The 22952-nt window shown below is 41.5% G+C and overlaps 1 protein-coding gene across 2 annotated transcripts in view; it reads right to left on the bottom strand.

Annotated features, from left to right (window-relative positions):
• PRKCB (protein kinase C beta) overlaps positions 1–22952 on the bottom strand; it is a 311017-nt gene that overhangs the window by 173276 nt on the left and 114789 nt on the right. For both annotated transcript variants that reach the window (XM_036827010.1, XM_036827011.1), the window contains exon 3: positions 5359–5441. In XM_036827010.1, the coding sequence (XP_036682905.1) occupies positions 5359–5441 (83 nt within the window). The remainder of the gene's footprint in view (positions 1–5358; positions 5442–22952) is intronic.

Here is a 22952-nt window from a genome sequence, read left to right as displayed (position 1 = left end):
TTATTCTGGAGCTCTGGGAGAAGAAAAGCTTCTTGGGCAATGTTCTCATTTCTCTCTTGATTATTCTCCTGTTATGGTTTTCAATTTCTTCTTGAGACAAAATTGCCAATTTAAAATTTCCTAGAAAATCATCCATTGCAACCAGATTTTCAAGCCCATTAGCATTTATATGCATATTCTTTTTAATGTATAAATATAACATTCTTTTAAAATTTTCTTTCATTTTCCTTTTATTAAATCTTCAACATCTAACACATGATTTATCATTTTTAATATATTTCTTCATAAAATAAGACTTGATTAAGAAACACAAAAGGATACACTCAACGTTACTGCCCGTGTCTTTCACTGACTGATTTAGTGATGGAATCAGGAGGGCACAGGGCATGACAGTGAGTTTTATTCAGTACCTTGATATGAAGGATAAGAAATTATTATTTCTAAAACCATAAAATGTTGAAGACATTATCTTCAGACAAACCAGCTAAAGAGTCCTTTTGTACTTTTGTACTGCCTGGCACAGAGCCTCTGCTCAACAAAGTTAGCTATTACTATTACCTATTATTCCTTGGCAGGTCCTGCATCCCTTCTTGAGTAGGAGAGACTCCTCCAGGGATTAATAATAATTTAGAAACCATTTACTGAGTGCCTTCTTTGTGCCAGACACTATTCTGGACGTGGTTCAAGCAGACTCTCATTGAATGCTCACCAAAAAAAAACTATGACGTACGTACTATTTTCCCCATTTTAAAGATATAAACTAAGGGTCACAGAACTGAAATTATTTTACCAAGATCAATGGAGCCATAAATGTCAGCACTGGATTTTGACATCAAGGTTTTCTGGCTCCAAAGTCTAGGTTCTTTTCTCAGCATTGCACCATAGAATTTGAGGTTTGTGTAAAGTAATGGAAATGGAAACAGTCATTACATCCTAAGGGCATGATCTGGGTGGAGGCATGGACAGAATTATCAGTATATCCCTGATTAGGGAGGTAAGCAGAGCAATGAAATGCCCTCAGCTACCTGCACCAGGGGCTTACAAGGACACTTGTGCTTAACACTTTCATGCAATGACTCTTTAATCCATTTGTTGTTAATCCCTTTGTTGTGGTTGTAGTTAACTCTTTTTCATTTTAAGGATTTCTTAAAACTTATTACAACAAATCTATGTGGTTGGTACTAATATCCCAGTTTATGGATAAGGAAACTGAGCCACAGAGAAGGAAAATGACACACCCAAGGTCACCTCATGAGTAACTGGCAGAGTCAGGACCTGAACTCAGGTATGACTGACTTCAGAATCCACACTCTTAACCACCATTGTCTCTGGGTGTGATCCTTAAATTGCCCAACGTCCCATTTGTAGCTGGAGGGCACTAAGTCAGCCAGGGACCTGGGGCAGACAATAAATGAGGTCTGTTCTCCTACTGAGGCCATCTGTGACTCTCTGAACTACAGTGAGACCCACAGGTCTTTTATGAAGTCCAGTGTGATGGCCTCCAGGGATTCTGTTCCACAGTGGTCCCCTGGGTCAACAGGACCTGCAGTAGTTTGACCAGAGATTCTTTCCCCTCAATGAAGATTGAAGTCTATTTCTTTACCACTTGAATTTGGGCTTGACCATGAGACTACTTGATCCAGTGGTACATTATCAAACATGATGCACAGGCTGAAAAAGCACTGATGCACTGGGACTCTGGGAACCCTGAAACCTCATGTGAACAAGGCAGAGCTGGCCAGCTGGAGGATGAGAGGCCATGTGGAGGAGAACCAAGGCACCCAGGCCACCAACCGGCTCACTGTCAGTCATGTGAATGGGGCCATCCTAGATCATCCAGCCACCAGACATCCAGAGACACAAGCGAGAATCCCTTAATTTTTGTGCCCAAGACAAGTACCTCACTTGACTCATCCTAGTCCCAGCCCTCAGAGACAAGTCCTCTCTTTCTTGTTCTGAGAAGATCTCTCAGGACACTGTGTATGTGGTCAGTATTCTAAGTGCTGGGTAACTGTAATGTCCATAGGTAATCCTTACGGCAATACCAGAGACTTGGTCTCCCTGAGAGGTCCAAGAGACAGCAGGATTGAGCGTTTCCAAGCAGATGAGACCAAGAACCAGGAGGATGCCTATAGATGACCAGAAGTACCACCCAGGAACTCTGCTGTGTTTTGAGGACCCCAGTGGTGGGTGCCCATATGTATTGCCTGTTCCCATGGGCACTGAATGGTTGGGTCAGTAGCTGGGTTCACTGGGACAAAGCCTGATTCATAAAATTCCCTCAGGTAGCCTAATATGCCATGATGGAGACCTAGAAGGATGCCAACCACACAAAGATCTACTAATATCCAGAATATTCCCTGACTCAGACTGGATTTGGAATAGCAGAACGTAGAGGACAAAAACTAGCACATTCCTTTTTCACGGATGGAGACTGTGCTTTTCCACTCCATGAGCTTGCTGCATGCCAGCTCCTCCAAGGTCACAAAGGAAGAAGGCACTCCTCCATACCTGCGTGAGCCTCAGAGAGCCTGGCCAGGTTGGCAAGGAAGTGTGGCCAGATCTTTAATCATGTCTCCAACCATGGACAGAGAAAGGTCAATGAACCAAGTCAAGCCAGTTCAAGAGTCTGGACCAATTCATCATCCTCAGTGCCAACCGGCCTTCTTGGAACTGTGTCCAGAGATAGAATCATTTCAGGTAGGCTGCCAAATCCTACGCATGCTGGCTGCAGACAGTACTGCCTGCTCTCCCCACGCCCAAGGCAATGAACGGCTGCATGTCTCCATTCACAAAGAGCAGGGTCTCCTACAACTTACGGTGCCTACACACTCCTAGGAAGGACAACTGCCAGGTGGCAGGCAGAGGACCCATTCATTCTTCAGACGTATTTGGTAGACATCTTTCCTTGCTGTCTGCCCAGCATGTATTCACTGTAATTCATTAGCACTGTCAATACCGTCTTCACATACGTACCAGACACTGTCTCATATGTATACACTAGGTACTCTTAGCAAAGTTATAAGGTAGGGTTTTATTCATCTTCAACTGAGCAATATAAAGCACAAGGGATTTAAGTACTTTGCCCAAGGTTACACATGTCTACGCTCCATCCACAGCCTATGATTTTAACCAGTACACAGTACTGCTTCTCTAGTTTTCCTCTGAGGGACCACCTCTCCCCCACTCTCAAATCATGGGGTAGGCACACCGGCCCTCCTCGCCAGGAGTAAGCACATAACCAGGCCTGCCAATCAGCATAACCATCCTCTGGTTACATATGACCCAGGGTCCAATGAGACTTTAGCTCTTGTCATTGGAACTGCAGCACTGATAAGACATTACGACTGAAGGTACCACAGCCACCATGCTCTCGTTAGGAGAAAAATCTTCCTGAAACAGAAACCAGGACAGAGGAAGGCTGGGCCAAGACATGGAGAAAGAGATTCCTGAAGACCTCATTTCGGCCCCTTGATTCACTGTGTCTGAAGCCAGTCTACCCTTGGAGCTTTTCAGTTTCAGGGAGCAAAATTTCCCTTTTCACATAAAACAGTTTGAGCTCTTTCTATCTTAGGCAACATAAAAAGTCAAGGAATAAAGACAGGATGTGGGAAACACCATCCTCTTGGCTGCTCTTTGAGCACCAAGCCTTGGTCTGCATGAACATTCAGAGCTGCATAATGGGGCCATGCTGTCCCCCCAGTCTTCCCTGCCTGCTTTCCTGGGGACAAGAGATAGAATTGCACTAAAAGGGTCAGGGAGTGTGATCTGAGACAACATGAAGAATGGTCCCATCTTTGTCTCTGAAACAAGCCTGTGAGGGCTTTGGTTGTTCTCTGTTGCCTAGAGTTTTTAAACCCAAGTGCCACAGTCTCCAAGCAAAGCAACTTCAGTATTAGCTCTAGAGTGTGCATGGTATGCCCCTGATTTGCAGCAAAATGGCAGATGACCACTTATAGAAGGGCAGCAAGAACATATGCAATAACAGAAGGTAGTTATCACCACCCACTTCAAGCAACCTCAGGTCAGCTGTCAAGTCTAAGGGACCCAGGACAGGACCAGTGGGAGACAAAGCCAATGGGGAAAATTCCAGGAAGGTGAACCAAAGCAGGAACAAAATAATGTCACCAGGGGTGACAGCTGCACAGAGGGTACGCTGAACGCAGTTCATGACTGGGCCAATGGAAGAGTGTGCATGGTGGAAGGTCCAGGACAGTTTCAGTTGCATGGAAAAGAATAACGCAAACAGTGAGACTTTACCAATAAGAGGTGCTTCTTATCTCACATACAGAGTCTGGGCATAAGAGGACTCAGCGTTGGCTCAGCAGCTCACCAATGGCATCGATGACCCCCGTCCCTTCAACTCTTCCACCCTGCCATGCTCAGGATGTCAGCCATGTCTCCCTCATTGACTCAAAGGGTTGCCACAACTCCGTGCATTATATCCTCCCACAAAAATGTCCAACAGAACAAAGTAAGGAGTGTCTTCCCTTATCAGAAAGGAAAGTCTTCCTAGAAGCCCTGCCCAGGCTTCCCCGCAGTTCCCACCGAGCAGAATTGGGTCACGTGCTCACTCACTAGCTACGAGGGAGCCTGGGAAAGCAAGTATCAGGCATCTTCAGCTTTTAGCATGAGAGGTGGCCTCTGCCAGAAAAAGAGTGGGGGCTAGGAATGGCTGTTGGGTAGGCAATCCACATGGTACCCCAAACTTTTGGTAAACTTGCACCAAGACTTTGCCATATCCTTATAGCACTCACACTGTCATTCACTTAATATTTTCCTTGAGTCAATTTATCTTTTGTTTAACCTAAGATAGGAAATTTTATATCCCCACCATAAATGCAAAACCACTACTAGACACATTTTCCAATCCATATTAAAATAAATCCATAATGATCAAAACAAAAATTGCCAGGTTTACCCAGAAGCATCCCTTGTCCCACCAGCAGTAATCATACTTTGGGGTACACAGTAGCAGGATAAGCTTACTTCTTCCTAATTCTTGGGCCCTAGTACAAAAAATTCCCTACCAAAGAGCTAAAAAGTACACTATAAGGTACCATCCTAACTACCTTTTTATAGTAGCCATAAAAATTTAGCCCCTGCCCACCACTCTCATGCCTCAGCCATAAACATGAAGACATTTTGCAGAATCACAGTAGGGAAACTAGCTGGTTTCTTGAAGTCACACACCCCTCTCAAAATGTTTTTTGTTTTGTTCTTTCCCATTAAAATGAAAGTCATCTCAGAGGCTATAGGACCATGACATCCTGACTTTTTTGTCTCAGTGTACTCACAGTTACCCAAAAGGATGCATTGACTGTGGACAGAGAGAGGTGACCAGGGCCTGTTACTTACATCAGAGGCTGGACCCTTGTCAGCGCCTGGGCAGGAGAAAGTGACAAACTCATGGCACCGCTTGTGCACGACAAAACAGCAGACTGCAAAAGAGAAATAAGGGTAGGAGTGGGGAAAAAGGAAAGTGGAGAGTAGGAAAGGAGGGGAAGAGAGGAGGAAATCGTTAAACCTGGACTTCACGACAAGTAAAGGCTTCATACCAAAATAAACAATGCCTTCAGCTTCTGCACCTTGTCTTTTATTGAAGTCAAACTCTTGGGTACACCGACGTTACAACTTGCAAATTACTTTGCTTGCAAAGTTAACTAGGGTTCAAAAGATCACTTATGCTCAAAATTACACACCCCTGAAGATCGCTTAAGTTGTATGATCTTCCACTACTTTTGGAACAGAATGTTGTTTTTCAGATCAGGCACCAGAGGAAGCTGTTGGCTTGTGTTTAGGTCCATGACGCTTAAGAAGTATGTACATTTAATCACTAGAATCACACTTAGAGAGATGTGCATAATGTGAAGGGCATGTAGAAAAAGAGTGAGCAGGAACGGCGGACCCACACCTGCATCTCACCCAGGAGCAACCGTCAACTAAGTGGAAGAAATAGGCTACATGTTTACATTGTCACTTTAGCAGTTTGAAACCAAATGTGTACATACATATATTTGAATTTGTATGCGTTAAATGCTCCACTATTTGGGGACTATATTACTTAGGGGGAGGGACAATTAGAGAATACATACAAAATAAAACTATTTTTTGTTGTTGTTCAAATCTATTTTTATAAACTCTAGACTGTGGGCTCCTGGAGGATGAGCACCACGCTCAGAATCTTTCTAAAGGACAGTCTCAGTAAATGAAAACAGAACAGGAAACCTCAGGGCTACCACTAGTGATATAATGGACCTGGGCAACAATCATGAATGCTGCCAACATCAGAAAAGACACTACCTGCCTGCTGATGAAAGTACTATGAAGAATCCTACCACCTGTGAAGTATTCCTGTCAAAATAATCACACCTGATTCGGTTCAAGAATCTTCATCCAACTACCAATTTACCGCAACTACAAGTGACAGAGACGCATTTTAAATGACACCACAGAGAGGCAATGAGAAAAAAAAAATTTAATGGACATTTCCCTAGTAGGGCATAACTTACAGAGATATTTCCCAACCCATCCCCTATAGCCCAATAAAAATAAAAAAAAAAAAAAAAAAAAAATTTAAATACACAAGAATGTGGTAAGCTACAAGATGTTTTTTCAACAAATAAACTGGAAGAGGACAGGAGAGCATCTGTCCTCTTCTGGATGATACTGTAGCAATGGCTGCATTTAGAGAATATACAAAACAAAAAGTGAACCCTAGTATAAACAATGGCTTTTAATTAATAACGATGTATCACTATTGGCTCATCAATTGTAACAAATGTACCACACTAATGCAAGATTCTTTACAAGCGCTGTACATATATTAATTCATTTAATACTCCTAACGACTCTAAGGCACACTATTTCATTTTTTTACATTCTTTTTTTTAATATTCTTTTCCATTATGGTTTGCCATAGGATATTGAATATAGTGGTCTTCATTTTTTAAATTGAGATATAATTGATATAACATTATATTAGTTTCAGGTGTACAACATAATGATTCTATATATATATATATATATGACCATAGCAAAATGATCATCACTGTAAGTCAACATCCATCACCAAAAATAGTTATAATTTTTTTTCTTGTAATAAGATCTTTTATCTACTCTCTTAGCAACTTTCAAATATACACTACAGTACTATTAACTATAATCACCTCGCTATATATTACATCCCCAGAACATATCTATTTTGACCACTTTCACCCATTTCACTCACTCCCCACCCCCACCTCTGGCAACCACCAATCTGTTCTCTGTATCTACAAGTTTGCTTTTTGTTTTTGGTTTGGTTTTGTTTTTGTTTTAGATTCCACATATAAGTGAGTTCATATGGTATTTCTCTTTCTCTTTCTGATTTATTTCACTTGCAAATGTTAATAATTGGAGGAACTAGGGTGGAAATGGGGTTGAGGGAGTATATGGAAACTCTGCATTTTCCAATCAGGTTTTCTATATGACTAAAACTGCTCAAAACAACAACAACATACAAACAAAAATGGAAAACTGCAAGAGGAAAGTGGCAGGGCAGAGGAGAGACATACATTCAAAGAGATTTAAGAAACATATCAACTAAATGCAATATGTAGACCTTGTTTGGATCCTAATTTAAACAAACTAATAGTTTTTAAAAATTATGAGACAATCAGAAAAGTGGAAATATTCACTTTTTGATGGTATGAGAGAATCATTGTTATTGATATTAGGGAATTATAATTTTTGATGTAATAATGGTATTATGATTATTTTTGTTAAAGAATACTTACCTCTAAGAATACATCCTATAATCTTTATGGATAAGGTGATTCTATTCAAAATAATTCAGTGTGACATAAAGGAGATAGAAAGGGCAGGGTTATAGAGGGGGGAAAAAATTAGTCTTGACTGATCATTATTTAACCTGGCTGATGGACACAGGAGGATTCATTATACTAATCTCTCTACTTTTATGTATATTTTCTATAATAAAAACATTTTAAACCCTCGTGGTGTAAAAAAAGAGTTCCAAAGGGGCCAATTTCTTTCTCCTTTGCTTTCTCCCCTTTCTGTTTTAGTATTTACTGTATTTTATAAATAATATATGCTTTGTATGAAGACATTTGTGTCAAACAGTGTGTTTGTGTTGTGGGGGGGGGGGTGGTCCCTCTCTGTGCCTGTACATCTGTGACTGCTGAGAGAAATACATGAGCAGTGGCCAAAAAATGTCACTGATCGTTATCTTTGGGTAGTAGGACTACAGATTCTTTTCACTTACAATCTTACATCTGTATTGTTTGAAATGTTGACAATGAGTACATATTAATTATATAATCAGGGAAAATAAGCCCACTTTCATTTTGAAACAAAACAAAGAGTCAAAGAAAAACAAAGGTCAGGAAATGAAAAATATGACTGCCCAAATTGGAAACTCGGTGGTTGGGCTCATATAGGATGGAGACAGCTAAAGAGGAACTTAGCAAACTGGAAGTCTAAATTGAGTGATTTTCCCAGAATTCGGCAAAAAAGCAAGAAAAAATAAAGGAAACGATACAAAACTGTAGGATAGATCCCAAAATTCTAACATCCATATAGAAGGATATTCAGGAAAGAACAGAGAGAATAGTAAAGAATGTGTAATTAAAGAAAATAGAAGGAAGTCCTCTAAAGATTAAGAAGAATTTGAGTTATTAAATTGAAAGAAACTATCAAGTGTCAATAGATATGAATGAAAAAAACAACTAATGGTGAGGATTATCAAGGCTCTGAGATCATTGTGAGGACGTGTCCAGCAGTGGCAGGAAGAGAAGAGGAGAAAGATTACTGACAAAGGAACAAAAATAATTTTAACGTCAGATTTCTCGCCTGCAACTTTGAATTCTAGAATACAATGGAGCAATGTCTTCAAAGGTTTAGAAAAAGTCGTTTGAACCTAAAACCCCATACATAGCCAAACTAGCATTCAAGTGAAAGTACAAAATAAAGACATTTCCAGAATATAAGAACTTGGAAAATTTACTTCCCACAAAAGAAGTAATAGAGAATATACACTCCGCAAAACAACAACAAAATGAATGAATGGGGCATAACAAACAGTGGTGAAAGAAAGAACAAAAAGAAAAGCTGGGCAGGGGAAGAGGGACTTAAGTCATAAAGAGATGGGGTTGGGAAAAAGACTATAAAATTGCAATATGCTAGGAGTCTTGTCTTATTCCTCAGGAGCTTACAGGTATTGAGAAACTGCATTTAGGACATTATAAGTTTAAATATGTGTGTTAACAATTAAGAATAAAAATAAGAATAGAAGTATTATATACAACTTGCAGACCACTAAAAGAAAAAAATGGACAAAGAAAACTTAATCCAACTGCACTTCAAAAGGCCTTCCCATATGACCCAAATTCCTGTAAATACAATTCTTTTTTTTTAACTTTTATATGGCATCATTTGCACTTTAAACTCTTTTATCCATCTGTAATTTCTTGGTATCTGAAATGACATGGGAATCTAATTTGCCATTTTTTTCCAAATAGATAATCAATTGTGCCAGCATCTTTTACTGAATAATTCATCCCCTCTCCACTGACCTCAAATGCCAACTTTATTATATGCTAAATAATTATAAACACTGGGGTCTGTCTTTGGGCCTTCTGTTCTGTTCCACTGATCTGTCTTATAATAAAGCAATATGGGATTTAATTATAGTACCTTTATAATATGTTATATCTTGGTTGGGCAAGTCCTCCCTCATTATCCTTATTTTCAACATTTTCTTGGCAGTCACCACGAGTTCCAAGTGAACTTTAGAATTGGTTTATCAAGCTTTTAAAAATACCGATGGAGGGACTTCTTGGTGGCACAGTGGTTAAGAATCCATCTGCCAATGCAGGGGACACGGGTTCAAGCCCTGGTCCGGGAAGATCCCACATGCCACAGAGCAACTAAGCCCGTGCGCCACAACTACTGAGCCTGCGCTCTAGAGCCTGCGAGCCACAACTACAGAGCCCACATGCCACAAATACTGAAGCCCATGCACCTACAGCCCATGCTCCGCAACAAGAGAAGCCACCGCCAAGAGAAGCCCGTTGCACCACAATGAAGAGTAGCCCCCACTCGCTGCAACTAGAGAAAGCCCGCGCACAGCAACAAAGACCCAACACAGCCATAAATAAATAAGTAAACAAATAAATAAACCGATGTAATTTTTATTGGAATTATATTTAGTCAATTCCCCACCCCCACCCCCAGAAAAAAAATTTATTGGGACTTTGGTAATTAACACTTTCATAACAATGAGTCTTTCTAGCAGGAATAGGGTGTCCCTTTGTTAAAATTTTATTTTATGTCTCCCAATAAAGTCTTAATTTTCTCTATAGTTCTACAAATTTCTCTCTTAGTATTATCTGAGAGGTCCTTTTTCTACGCTATTATGATTTTTGAAATCTTTCCCATTTTGTTATCCAAGTGGTTATCATTTACAAATAGGAAAGAAATAAACTTTCAGTGTATTTATTTTGTAAGCATTTTTTAAATTTGTAATAGTTTTTGTGAGTTTTCAGTTGCTTCTGTTGAGCTTTCCAGGTAGAGAATCATATTATCCCCAATAATAACATTTTTCTCTTCTCCTCCCTGATAGATATGCCTCTTTTTTTTCCCCTTAGATTTCCATGTCAAGAATTTCCAGAACAATGTGGAACAAAAGGGATGACAGCAGACAGTCCTGTCCCATTTGGAGCTTTCACCAGCTTCACCTCTCCCTCACTCTCTTCTCAAACTAACTTTTGGAATTTATATTTTCTTTTGGAATTATCCATAGTGTTCTTCTCAGTGTGTTTCAACAGCATCATGTTATCTGGGATGGTGCTGTGCCCTTTCTCATGCTTTCTTCACATTGTATTGTTAGGGAATCTCTCTTTTTATTTTTTCCAGAGGTTCATCTTCCTTGTTGTCTATTTTATTATTCTTTTATTTTAAAGAAGCAAATCATGGACATATTTCTCAATTCTATTGTTTTTTTCCTACTTGATTGTTAGTTTTACTCTCACTTGTCCTACTTCTTTTATTTGTATTTGTACTTTTATTCCTTATTAGTTGGGAGTATCTGGAGTCAAATGGCCAGGTTTGGATGCATTCATCATTTGCAAACTATAGTACTTGGGCACATTACCTTATCTCCCTGTGCTTCAGTTTTCTCTCTGAAAATGACGATGATAATAATAATACCCATATTACAGTGGTGTTGTCAGAATTAAACAAGCTAATCCATGCTCAGGACTGTGCCTAGCATATCATGAGTATTCAACAAATGTCTGCTGCTTTTATTCATTATTCTTTTTAAAGCTTCTTGAATTGACTGTTCAGTTAATTTCTTCCCATTCTTCTTCATTAAAAGTTTAAGATTTTAAAGCTAAAAACTTTCCTTTCAAGCACAGGTTTGGCTGCATCCTGTGTTTTATATTTAGTGCCATCATTGTTTTAAGTTTCTAAGTGGCCTATTACTGTGGTTTTCATTTCTTCCTTAACCCAGAAATGCTTAGGAAAGTTGTCCTCCCCCCCTCCACCATTCACCATTTATAGGCAACTACTTTAGTCTAGAACCTTTCTTCAAAATATCCAAATTATAGTTATGATCTTATTCATCCTTACTCTCTTTGAGGGAAGGAGGGGGGCTCATCTCTAGTTTCCTAGTGTCTACCACAATTCCTGGTACAAAACTGATATGTAAATAAATGTTTGGTGAATGAATGAACAAAAGAATGAATATCATCAGCCACAGAAAAAGAAGAAAGCCCAATCAACTTCATGGTAGCTGTAGCTCCTGGCTGGCCTTCCACATTCTACCACCATAGACAGGGGTAGGAAGACACCAGTCATCAACAAGGTCTCTTTAGGCAGCCTTCCAATTAGCCACAAAATAAACAATCCATCCCCACCAAGGTAGACTCAATAAGCCAAGGCACTTGGCTATACTCAGGTGTACTCTACAGAGAAGCTGGGAACAGACTGGAAAGTTGGTAAGCTTCCAGTGCAGGTACTTACTTTACACAACGCGTTTCTAAAAAGTTCTGCAAATCACATTTCCCACTAACTAAAACACTTCACAGAAAAGTAGTAGGGCTGGCTATTTAAAGAAACAAACTAAACCTTTTTGTGATACAAACAAACACCCCCACATTTCTATTTGGCAAATTCAGGATAAAACTAGCTTTTCTTAAATAAGAGCCAACATTCAATGAGCTGCTGAAACACGTACCAGGTCCTACTTTCAAACAGGTACCTCGTAAGAGCCAAGAATTCCTAGATGCTTCACAGTTTATTCAATAACTCCTTGCTCTGTAGAGGTTAAAAGCCTGCAGCCTACAGCCCTCTGAATCCAACCCGTAGCCATGCTTTCTTAGGACTACACAATGCGGTCTCAAACTCAAATGCCTAAGGGACAGATAAGCAATGAAAATGTCTGAGGGTCAGATGGGAGAATGCATGCAGGACCTGTTTAAAAGGGGAAACTGCTACTTGGCTCCAGCAGAGAATGAGATTAAGGTCCCAAGCACTATCCTCCTCCACTCCTCCCGTATTACATGTAAAATCACAAAGGTCACAGGCCTGTAGGTAGAATAACGTCTTTCCCCAACCTCACCAAAGATGTCCACATCTTAATCCCTGGAACTTGTGATTATGTTACTTTACATGGCAAAATAGACTCTGCAGATGTGATTACATTAAGGATCTTGAGAATGAGAATTATACTGGATTATCCTGGTGGGCCCAATTAATTGTGATTACAAGGGTCCTTATTAGAGGGAGGCAGGAGACTCAAGAGTCAGAGAAGGAGGTGTGACTATAAAAGCAGAGGCTGGAATGATGCCATTGCTGGAAAGGAACACAAGCCAAGGAATGTGGACAGCTTCTAGAAGCTAGAAAAGGCAAGGAACAGATTGTCCCCTAGAGCCTCCAGAAGGAATGAAGCCCTGTAGACATCTTGATTTTAGCCTCATGAGACCCATTTTCAAGACTTTTGACCTCCAGAACTATAAGGTAATAAATCTGTGTCATTTTAAGGCATTAAGTTCGTGGTAATTTGTTATACCAGCAATAATAAACTGATATACCAGCCAAGGATCAGAAACAGCTCATTGATCCCAGGAGACCTCTCTGGAGTATCTGCCCCCAGAAAGCAATGGGACCCCAACTCTACCTCATACTGCACCCACTCCCAAATGCCCAACTCTAGCCATTATAATTTATTTGTTGCATCCAAAGAGAACTAGATGAAGTCATTAAATTTTTATTTTCTCTCTTTGGAGTTGATCCATCTCTTGTACCCTATTCTCACCAGGGTCTTAAATGGGAAACTGACATCTTTGGGAAGCAATCTTTGTCCCTGAAGCCATAATTACCTGAGATAGATATCCCAGCGCTAGCTACAGATGTCTGTGTTGGGAGAAGAAAGAGAAGGACCCTCAACACTCTCCTCAGCTCTCATCTCTCTCAGGAGGCCCCCAAACAGCCATTTCTCGAGAGAGAAATCCACAGTCTGCAAGAGCTACAGGCCAGGCCTCTGGATCAGGTGGACCTCAGTTTGAACCCTCATTTTACAAGCCATAAACTGAAGGACATTAGCCCAATTACTATGCCAATACTATCCCAATTACTATTAGTATGCCTCTCTGAGCCTCCGTCTCCTTCTCCAAAATAGGAATGATAGCAGTACCTACTCTGAGAAGGCTGTTGTGAAGCTCAAATGAGACAACACACACAAAGTGCTTGGTGGAAAGGGGCAGTTGAGTTGGAGGCACCAGCATCGCAATTTTGCTTTGCGATGGCCAGGGAGGACCTCTTTCCTCCCAGGTCAAAGCTGACTCACAGGCACGAAATTCTGCCTAGTGTCCAAGATGAGGTGGGGCTCTCCCACATGCTTTCTGGAACCATCTCCATGATCAAAGACAGAAAGGCCTGGTAACCATCTCCACCTAACACCTGACCTCACTGGTATCCAGAAGAGTGACTCACATGGCCATGGACTTGAGTCTGGAAGGGCTTTCACATCCATGGTTTCACCTGAGCCACATCACGGCCCTGTGAGGAAGGTGTTTTGATCCGCGTTATAACGACAGGGATGCTGACACTCAGAGACACATGACTTGCCCAAGGGTGTCCAGCTAGTCGGTGGCAATGCTTGTATTTGAAACCAGGTTTGTCTTTCTCTTGAGCCCACACTCTCAACTCACATGGCGTGGCTGCATTTGTGTTTGTCATTCATCTCACTGTTCCAGAAGAAATCCTCCCCTGCTTTCCTCACCCCAGCCATCCAATCAATTGCTAAATCCTACTGATTCTTCCTTCGCAACATCTTTCATACCATATCCTCCTGTATACTCCTCACTGATTCCACCCTAACTCAGTAACTCAGATGTGGAATTTTGCAATCAAACCTTAACTGGTCTCCCCCGAAATTGATGAGCCTGCCTTGATATCTCATCTCTATGAGCCAAAGTTTCCATAACCACAGAGGAGATAAGACCACCAATGTTACGTGATTGCCATGATATCTAAATGAGACATCGTGTACAGATGCACAGCATCAGGGCACAAAGTAAGCTCTCAATGAAGGTTTATTTACTTCCTTCCAGGTTAGAGGTTTACAGTCCAAGCTCTGCAGCCAAGCTGCCCGGACGCTACACCAGGCACCACTATTTGTTAGCTCTGTGACCTTGAATAAGTCCATTGACCTTGCTGTGTCTTGGTTTCCTAGTCTATAAAATAGAAATAATAACAGTGCTTTTCTCATAGAGCTGTTGCGAGGATTAAACGAGGTCATCTTAGCACAGTGTGTGGACACAGTAAGAGCCTAACATATAATAAATGCTGTCAATATTATTCCTACCTACTTCCCTCCACCCCCTGCAGCCTACACACTCCTGGAAAATTCATCCTGTGAAACCTCAGCTTGATATTATTTCCCTGTTCCAACACATTCACTGGCTGCCTATCATCTAACGTTGCACTGTCCAATGTGGTAGCCACAGGTGACATGGGGCTATGCCAATTTAAATTAATTAAATGAAATTTGAAATTCAGTTCTTCGTTCACACTAACCACATTTCAAGTGCTTAATAGTCGCATGTGGCTAGAAGCTACCACTTCGGGCACTCATCGTAGAAAGTATTATTGGACAGCACTGGCCTAAAGAATAAAGTTCAAATACCGCAGGCTGACATCCATCCATCCACATATAACCACCGTCTAACTTTACTCTTATCTCCTCTCACTCCATTACCCCACACTCCTGCCAGTCTGGATGACTGTCCCTTTCTATAATATATTTTAGTCATTCCCTACTGTGCAAATCTGTTCCCTAAATATATCACTACTAATAGCCCACCCCATGATGGCCACAAGGAAATTCAAGGCAGAGAGCTTAGTTCTCCAGCGAGCAGCCTGAAGGCCAGATTGGAGTAGAAATGACACATTCCACAGGATAATTCAGCTCAGGAGCCCCATGGGACAGATAACGGTTGGCTCATCCTACCTACTTCATTGCAGGGGTTACAAACTTAAATGCCTACAAAGGCCAGGCCTTGTGACAAAGTGAAGCCAGCCTGGTGTAATACAGCAGGGATGGGTGGCTGGGATGAACTAGAGAGCACATGTCCCTCCCTGGGATACTCAATTCCATTCAACAATGGCCCTGTGAGTGCTAGTCCGGTGTTGCCAGATGGGAATTTTTTAAAGCTCTGTGCAGACCATCCAAAAACATCTGAGTCGCACCAGTTTACAAGCTCTGTTTTAGCTGGTCTTCCTGACTCAAATACTTTCACCTTGATTACTTATTATCTCTGAGCTAAAATATCCCCAACCAAAGAATGGGGATAAGATCACTTACTTCACATGTAGTTGTGAGGATGAGACCAGATTCACGTGCTTGGCATGTACCTGCCCCATATCTAATTCTTAATAAAAATATGAATGAGTGCATTAACAATGAATGAATAAATGAATGACTGGACTTTTTTGGTCACCCCCTCACTCAGAAATCACCCACCACGGCTGAGTCAAGAGGAAGGCAGCTGTGGCCGGGGCGGTGGGTGGCAATGTGTGCCTCTGTGGGCGGCTGGCCCCAGCACAGTCAAGCTGCATGAGCTCAGAATCATCTCACAGCCCTGCCTGGCCGGCCTTGGGTGTGCAGTGAGGATTTCTTTTTAAAACTGTATACCATGCTTATGGCTTAAAATTCGAACATTACAGATGAGCATATGGTTGAGAATCACTGCTCTACTCCATTATCGGAGGGAACTATTTCTTGTCTATCCTTCTAGAGATATTCTCTGCATGTGTGTCAGCACATGTGAGTCTCTACCTATATACGTAGTATAATTCTCTATTTCCTTTTTGTTTTTTATCTATGTCCCTTTTGTTTCAACCATATGATACAATTCTACACCCCTGGTTCTCAGCCCTGGCTGCACACTGAGTCATTTGAACTTTTCAAAACATATGAGGGCTCAAGTCCCACCTCAAGAGATTCTGAGTTACTGGGGGGAGGCTGGGAACAAGTGACTCAAATGTTGAAGAGCATTGCTGATCTGCACACTCTACCCATGCTTTTTCCCAAACTAGCACAGCTGGAGGCCCATTCTATCTCAGTATGTAGAGAATGACCTCATCCTGTTTCCATAACTGCATCTTATTCCATCATATGGGGCTACCATTTATTTACCCAGTGTTAAAGGGAATTTGCAAAGTTGTGATGATGATGATTGCCTCCTGTAAGAGAGGAGGGAGCAGAGCAAACTTCATTTGTTTAGCAACAGCCCCGTGCCACAGAGAGAACTCAAAAGCAAAAGCAATAGCCTTGCAGTGGTCAGCAAATGCAGGAAAGGAATGTTTTCATTTATAATGTTACCAAATTTATTTAACTAAGCCAGATAAAGCAGTGCAGCCAACAAGAGGTAAAGGACAGGCCTCAGAAGTAAACAAATCCATGAGAAGATAGCTGCCCCACACCACCACCTTCTGCTATACCAACCCTGGGGAGAAGGGCCTGGGCAGGACAGCTGCTGGGAATATCCTGCTTGTTTGGGTAACACATGGAGACTGTTCTTGACCCCTCTGGCCTCCCCCTTTTGATCAGGCCCCAAAGGCGGGGGCAGTAAGACAAAATGCCACGGCCTAAGGGGAAAAATCAACATCCCTTCATTCACCAGCTACATCCCACCCTAGAGCTCTCAGACCAGGAGAAGAGCTGGTCCCGAAACCAAGTGTGGTGAACACGCCCAACCAGCATCCCTCCTCTCTGCTTCTATTTGGGGCATCTGATCCCCAGTTCCTGTGAGCTGGCTAAGGATGCCCTCACACCCAGCTCCCAGGGCGGACATAGGACCCAGGCCACTGTGTGGATTCAGGGATGGGCATGTGACTCAAGGCGCCCAGTGAGAATCAACTTCAGGGCTCTTGCTGGAATTTATTAGGAAAGAAGATTTATTTTCCAGCAGTACTGCCAAGCTGGTGGGGAATGAGTCTGCATCTGCCATCTTTATTATCACTAAGGAAAAGCTTTTCTGAGAATGAAGCCAACAAAGAGAAAAGCAGAGCCAACAGGTATCTGATAACCATATATGAGCACCTGGATTCAACCAAGCCTGAAGGGAGAACCCCTTGACTTTTCTGTATAAGTCAACAAATCCCTCCTTGTCTAAAGCAACCTGAATTGGGTTTTTGTTTCCTGAGACCAAAGAACGTATGACTAATAAACCAAAGGTGAGAAGTTAGAGGATGGGCAGTGAGGGCCCCTCTTTTCTCCTGTGTTTCATGTGTTCCTGTAAATAGATCTCTTTTCTTTTTTATTTAGGGGCTTGATATTAAGAACATTCAATTCTATCAGTCAGTGTTGGTGAATTGAGGAAAGATGGGATACAGTGTTTCACCCTACCCTTATTCCTCTAAATATCGTAGTACTATGAGGATGGCTGCACCTAGGAGTTTGCTCAGGTAAGAGAAAGTACCAGGAGGTATAAGATTTGACAGGTCTCCTTTATCCACAGGCGCCTGTTACTTGGGCTTCTTTTCAGTAAGTGCCTGTAGGATGGGCACACCCACCTCGCGGATGCAACAGAGATTTACACCATCTGTCTACTACCAGCTCCTACCCTTGCTCATGAAGGAGGGGCCACATAGCCACAAGGCCAAGTCTTTTCTTGACTGTCATGTCAAGAAATAACATGAGTCATATCTGCCAAATTGTGCCTCCAGAGCTAGTGGCTTGAAGCCCAGAGATAAATTCATGTCAATCCAAGTCCCCTAACTCACTCTAAAAAGCAAACAGAGAAACTTAATCCTCCGGCAGGCAAAACACTAGCAACAGCTCTGCAAGGAGGGGTGGCCTGTTATGTGAACATTGCAAATATTACCCAATCAAAGACAGGGCCATGGAGATTATAGCGGGCATCTGTTGGTTTTGCCTGCACAGCATCCATTCTCCCTTCTGGTAAGTGGCATGTTGATTTTCCTTTGGGAAACCAGCCTTGCTCCATGATGTGCAGTCTTGGTGGTGCTGTCAGTCAAGGTGCCCAGCTCTCCCCTGGCCAAGGAGGGGGGGGTCATGTGACCCAAGATCAGCCAATCAAACTCTTGCTTGAATTTGATTCTTGAATCAGTAGTGTTGCCATGTGAAGGTAGCCCATTACTTCCTGCCACCTAGGAGATCCAAGAGCCACTGTCCTGGACCCTGTTCCAGGGTCCACTGTTCAGGGTCCATTTTTCTGGACCCTGTTCTTTCTAAGGCCTGCCACTGCATGCATGTAGAAACCCATACCTTTCCACTTGCTTTTTAAGACACCTACAGTCAATTTTTTTTGCTTACAAAGAACCGAACAACTCTGGCCAATTCAAAGACATCTGATCTCACCCCCTTCTACAACATCCCTGAGGGATGGTCACCAAGCTTCTCATTGCACACCTCCAGGACAAGGACTGCTCCACCTCCTAAGAACAACTCTAATACTAGAAAGTTCTTTAGACTGCACAGAACTCAGCCTCCCTGTAACTTCCCGATCCTGCCCTCCGTGGCCCCTTCCCCCTTTCCCTGGCTCCTCCTCCTGTTCTCCCTACCCCTTAACCTACTGGAATTCCTCAAAGGTCTGTCCCAGGTGCTGGTCTCTTCCCTGTGGACACTCCCCAGGCCATCTTGTCAATCTACAGACTTTGTAAATCTGTTCATGCTGGTGACTCCCAAATTTGCACCTCTCAGCCAAGAGCTCTCCCCTACTTGCTCAGCACCACGATTTGGATCTCAAACTGAAGTTGCCCCAAACCACGTTCTTGTTCTTCTGCCTCATTTCTGTTGTTGCTGCTTTTATAAAACAATTTATTAAATACGATAAGATATATACTTTAGAGGAGATGATGGTTACATTCAAAAGGTCTTTGAAAAAATCATGTAGTATCCCATTTTTTAAATTAATAACATTTACATTCCTTCGCCTTCGCCCTGTTATTAGACAAGTTTAAATTCACATAAAGTAACATGATATCTGTAAAGCTGAAAATTTTCCAAGCATATTGATATATTTTTCTTTACCACAACCTTAGCACAGGTAACAGTGAAGATATATACACAAAAAACTGAAAGTCCCTTGTCTCCATCCCTGCTTTTATTTATGCTTCCCAGACTCTACAAAAAGGGATTTGAATATTCAAATAATAGCAACATAAATCATCAAAGATCATCAAAGGGAAGTAAAAAGGGAATTTTAGGAAAATGCTTGGTGTTTCAACTAATTTAGTCTCCATTTGTATCCACCTTATATTCAGTTCAACCCTGGAAACCAGTGCGTTGAGGAAACAAAGTTGTTATTGTTCTATTTCAGCGACACACTTGTAGTTCTTTACATTAGACATTTGTAGCACCTCACCTCTGAACCCAAACTTAAAGAATTAACCACAGGTAATAAAGTCAAGGTTTTTCCAATGTTCAGAGGTTCATCGGTGTTCACAGGAAAAAAAATAGGACTATGTTGATATTGACCCTCTGAATGCAGCGTTTGTATTTTTGACAGAGGGGGGGAAATAATCAAGATCTCTGGTGAGAATCTAAATGCTACTTAGTTTAAACTTCTGCCTCACTTCTGATGCTTCCTCTTACTCATCCCGAGAGCCACCCTTGGCTCCTCCCTCACTACTCACTTCCAGTCACCAATTCTGTCACACCTGACCCCAAATTATCACTCAAAACCAGCCTACTTCCCTCAGTGCAAAAATAGCCCCTGTCTGTGTTCTCCGAAGTTGTCATCTTGTTTCTCTAATGCCTGTCATCCCTCAGATCTCAGATGAGATGCCATTTCCCCCAGTTCTCCTGACCCACCAGCCGAGGTTTAACCTGCTTATTGTGCAATCCCACTGGCCTGAAACTTTCTAAGCCACTTTATTATTTCCAATCATATAATGGCGATAAAAAGAGTACCTACTCATAGAGTGCTGGGAGATTAAACAGAACGACAAATTAAAAACTTGAACAGAAAAAATAAGCCTTAATACCTGGCACATAGTAGGTTCATCATAAATATTAGTGACTGATATTGCCATTGTTGTTATTACTATTAAGAATAATACCCTTCCCTCCCAGACTAACTCCAAGCAGAAGAACCACATGCTGTGTTCACTACCGTACTACTGGTGCTGGCACATGAAAGAAGTTCAATAATATTTAATTGACTGATTGACTGATAGAGATTTGAAGCCAACGACCGTGCCCCCCCCACACCCGACCCATCTCCCCTTCAGCAGACTAAACATTTTCATTTCCTCCCAATATATTTGGGATGCAGGATACAAGCTCCTCACCATCATGCTAGGTGCCCTGAGACAAGTGAAGTCATAACAAAAATGCCCTCATGATGGAGACTTTGCACTTGCTTTCTTTTTTATTTGAATAAGTCCGCTGAGGGTGGAAAATCTAAGTACGGAAAAAGAAAAAACTGGAAGGAAACACATAACACCTGAAATGTTGATGGGGGGAGTGATGTCTGGTTGTAAGGACTTTGGGGTCTTGTTCTTCTTTTTATAATTCTTTATTCCTCTAATATTTTAAAATAATAAAGCAAATGTAGAATTTAATAAACTTCATGAGGCTGGGGTTTTTTTCACTAGACAAAGAATTAAGCAAACTTTTATTGAAGCTTAAATTATGGTATGGAAATACATTTCAACTGATTTAAGTCCAACACCATGAAGAGAGAAATTATGGTACCCAAATTTTCCCTCCTTTATCATACATACTAGGATTAATTAGATTACTATTCAATCTCTAGTTTTCATTTTTCTAGGCTTTATTCCATACAAATTTGTGCAGTTTTTCAACATTATATAGAAATCTAAAATCTATTAGAAAAAATATATACTATAAAATATATCATTCTAGATGTACAGTTTGATGTGTTCTGGCAGATGCATTACATCCGTGTAATTATCCACAATCAAGAGAACATTTGCATCACCCCAAAAGTTCCCTTGTACCCTTCTACAGTTAAATCCGTTCACCCCAGCCCCAGCCTTTGGCAGCCATTGATCTGCTTTCTGTTAGCGTAGATTAATGGAACCACACACTATGTACTATTTTGTGTCTGCCTTCTTTCACTCAGAATAATGTTTTGATTATTAATGATTAATAATGCAGTTGTCAATATCAGTAGTTAGTTCATTTTTATTGCTGAGTAGTATTCCATTATATAATTATTCCCAGGTTTGTTTATACATTCATCTGTTGATTGATATTTGAGGATTTTTCCCCCCAGTTTTTGGCTATTATGAATAAAGCTGCTATGAATATTTATTTATGTCTTTGTGTGGGCATATAATTTAACTTATCTTGGTAAATACCTAATAATGGTATACAGTAATTCTATGTTTAACTGTATAAGAAACTGCCACTCTTTTCCAAAATGGTTGTACCACTTTATTTTTTAGAATGAAAACAATCCAATACATTATTTTTTAATAGGTGTATAGGTCTCTTGGGGTCTCAGCAGGAAATGGAATTCACTCTAGATGTTCAATTAAAAAACACTAGCAACTGTGGAAAACTGTTACCACACCTAGGGCTACAGGTATAATCTAATGAAAAAGAATAACAAGAGCCCAGTGAGAGCTGAAACCAAGGAAGAGGGACCGCTGGCCAGGAGCTGTCACTGCAGAAGGAGGCCAGAGATGGAGGGAGGGTGTAGAGGGTGGAAATAACCCCAAACTCTCTCTCCTCCTGCCCTCTAGTCTCTGGCTGCCACCTCCAATTGGCCCAACTCAAGACAAAAGCCATCAGCAGGGGAGTCCAGGAGATGCAGTCCACTGGGGTTTACCTCCCCAGACACAGGGCAGGGCAGAGAAGGGTGGAGAATGGTGGCCCTAGAGAAAGGATCTCGTGGAGAGTAGCTAGACACTGTCTGTCCTCAGAAAAAGGACAAAGATTTGCAATGCTGCCAGAGGTCAACATTCACAAACCAGTGGAACCATACTATTACTATTGCTACCACTACTACAACTGCAACAACTACTACTACTACTACTATTACTGCACCACCAGTAATACTACTAGCAATAACAACAGCAACTTTATTGAGTGCTTACTATCCCCCCAAGCACATGCTAAGTGCTTGTAAGGTTATCTTGTGTAACCCTCACTACAACTAAAGAAAGCAAGTCTATGACTATCTCCCACTTCACAGAGAGAAAAAGTGAGACTTATGGAGGTTTAGAAAACCTGCCAAGGGACTCCAGAAAGTGGGTAAGCCCTAACCACTACTCCATACTGCCTCCCTCAAAGGAAGGCCTGGAGACTCAGGCCCCAGTGCTCACCCTGTGCAGTGTGCACAAGCCACTCTGCACCTAAGTCTCCCCATTTGTGGAAGCAGGTCTACTTATCCTCCCTTTGGGACTATTTGAGCATTTAATACAACAGGGCAGTTCCACAAACATTT

This window comes from Balaenoptera musculus, chromosome 15 (assembly GCF_009873245.2).
Source record: "Balaenoptera musculus isolate JJ_BM4_2016_0621 chromosome 15, mBalMus1.pri.v3, whole genome shotgun sequence".
Taxonomy (NCBI): Eukaryota; Metazoa; Chordata; class Mammalia; order Artiodactyla; family Balaenopteridae; genus Balaenoptera; species Balaenoptera musculus.
Note: the sequence above shows the minus strand (reverse complement) of the source record. Positions and strands in the feature narration are given on the sequence as shown.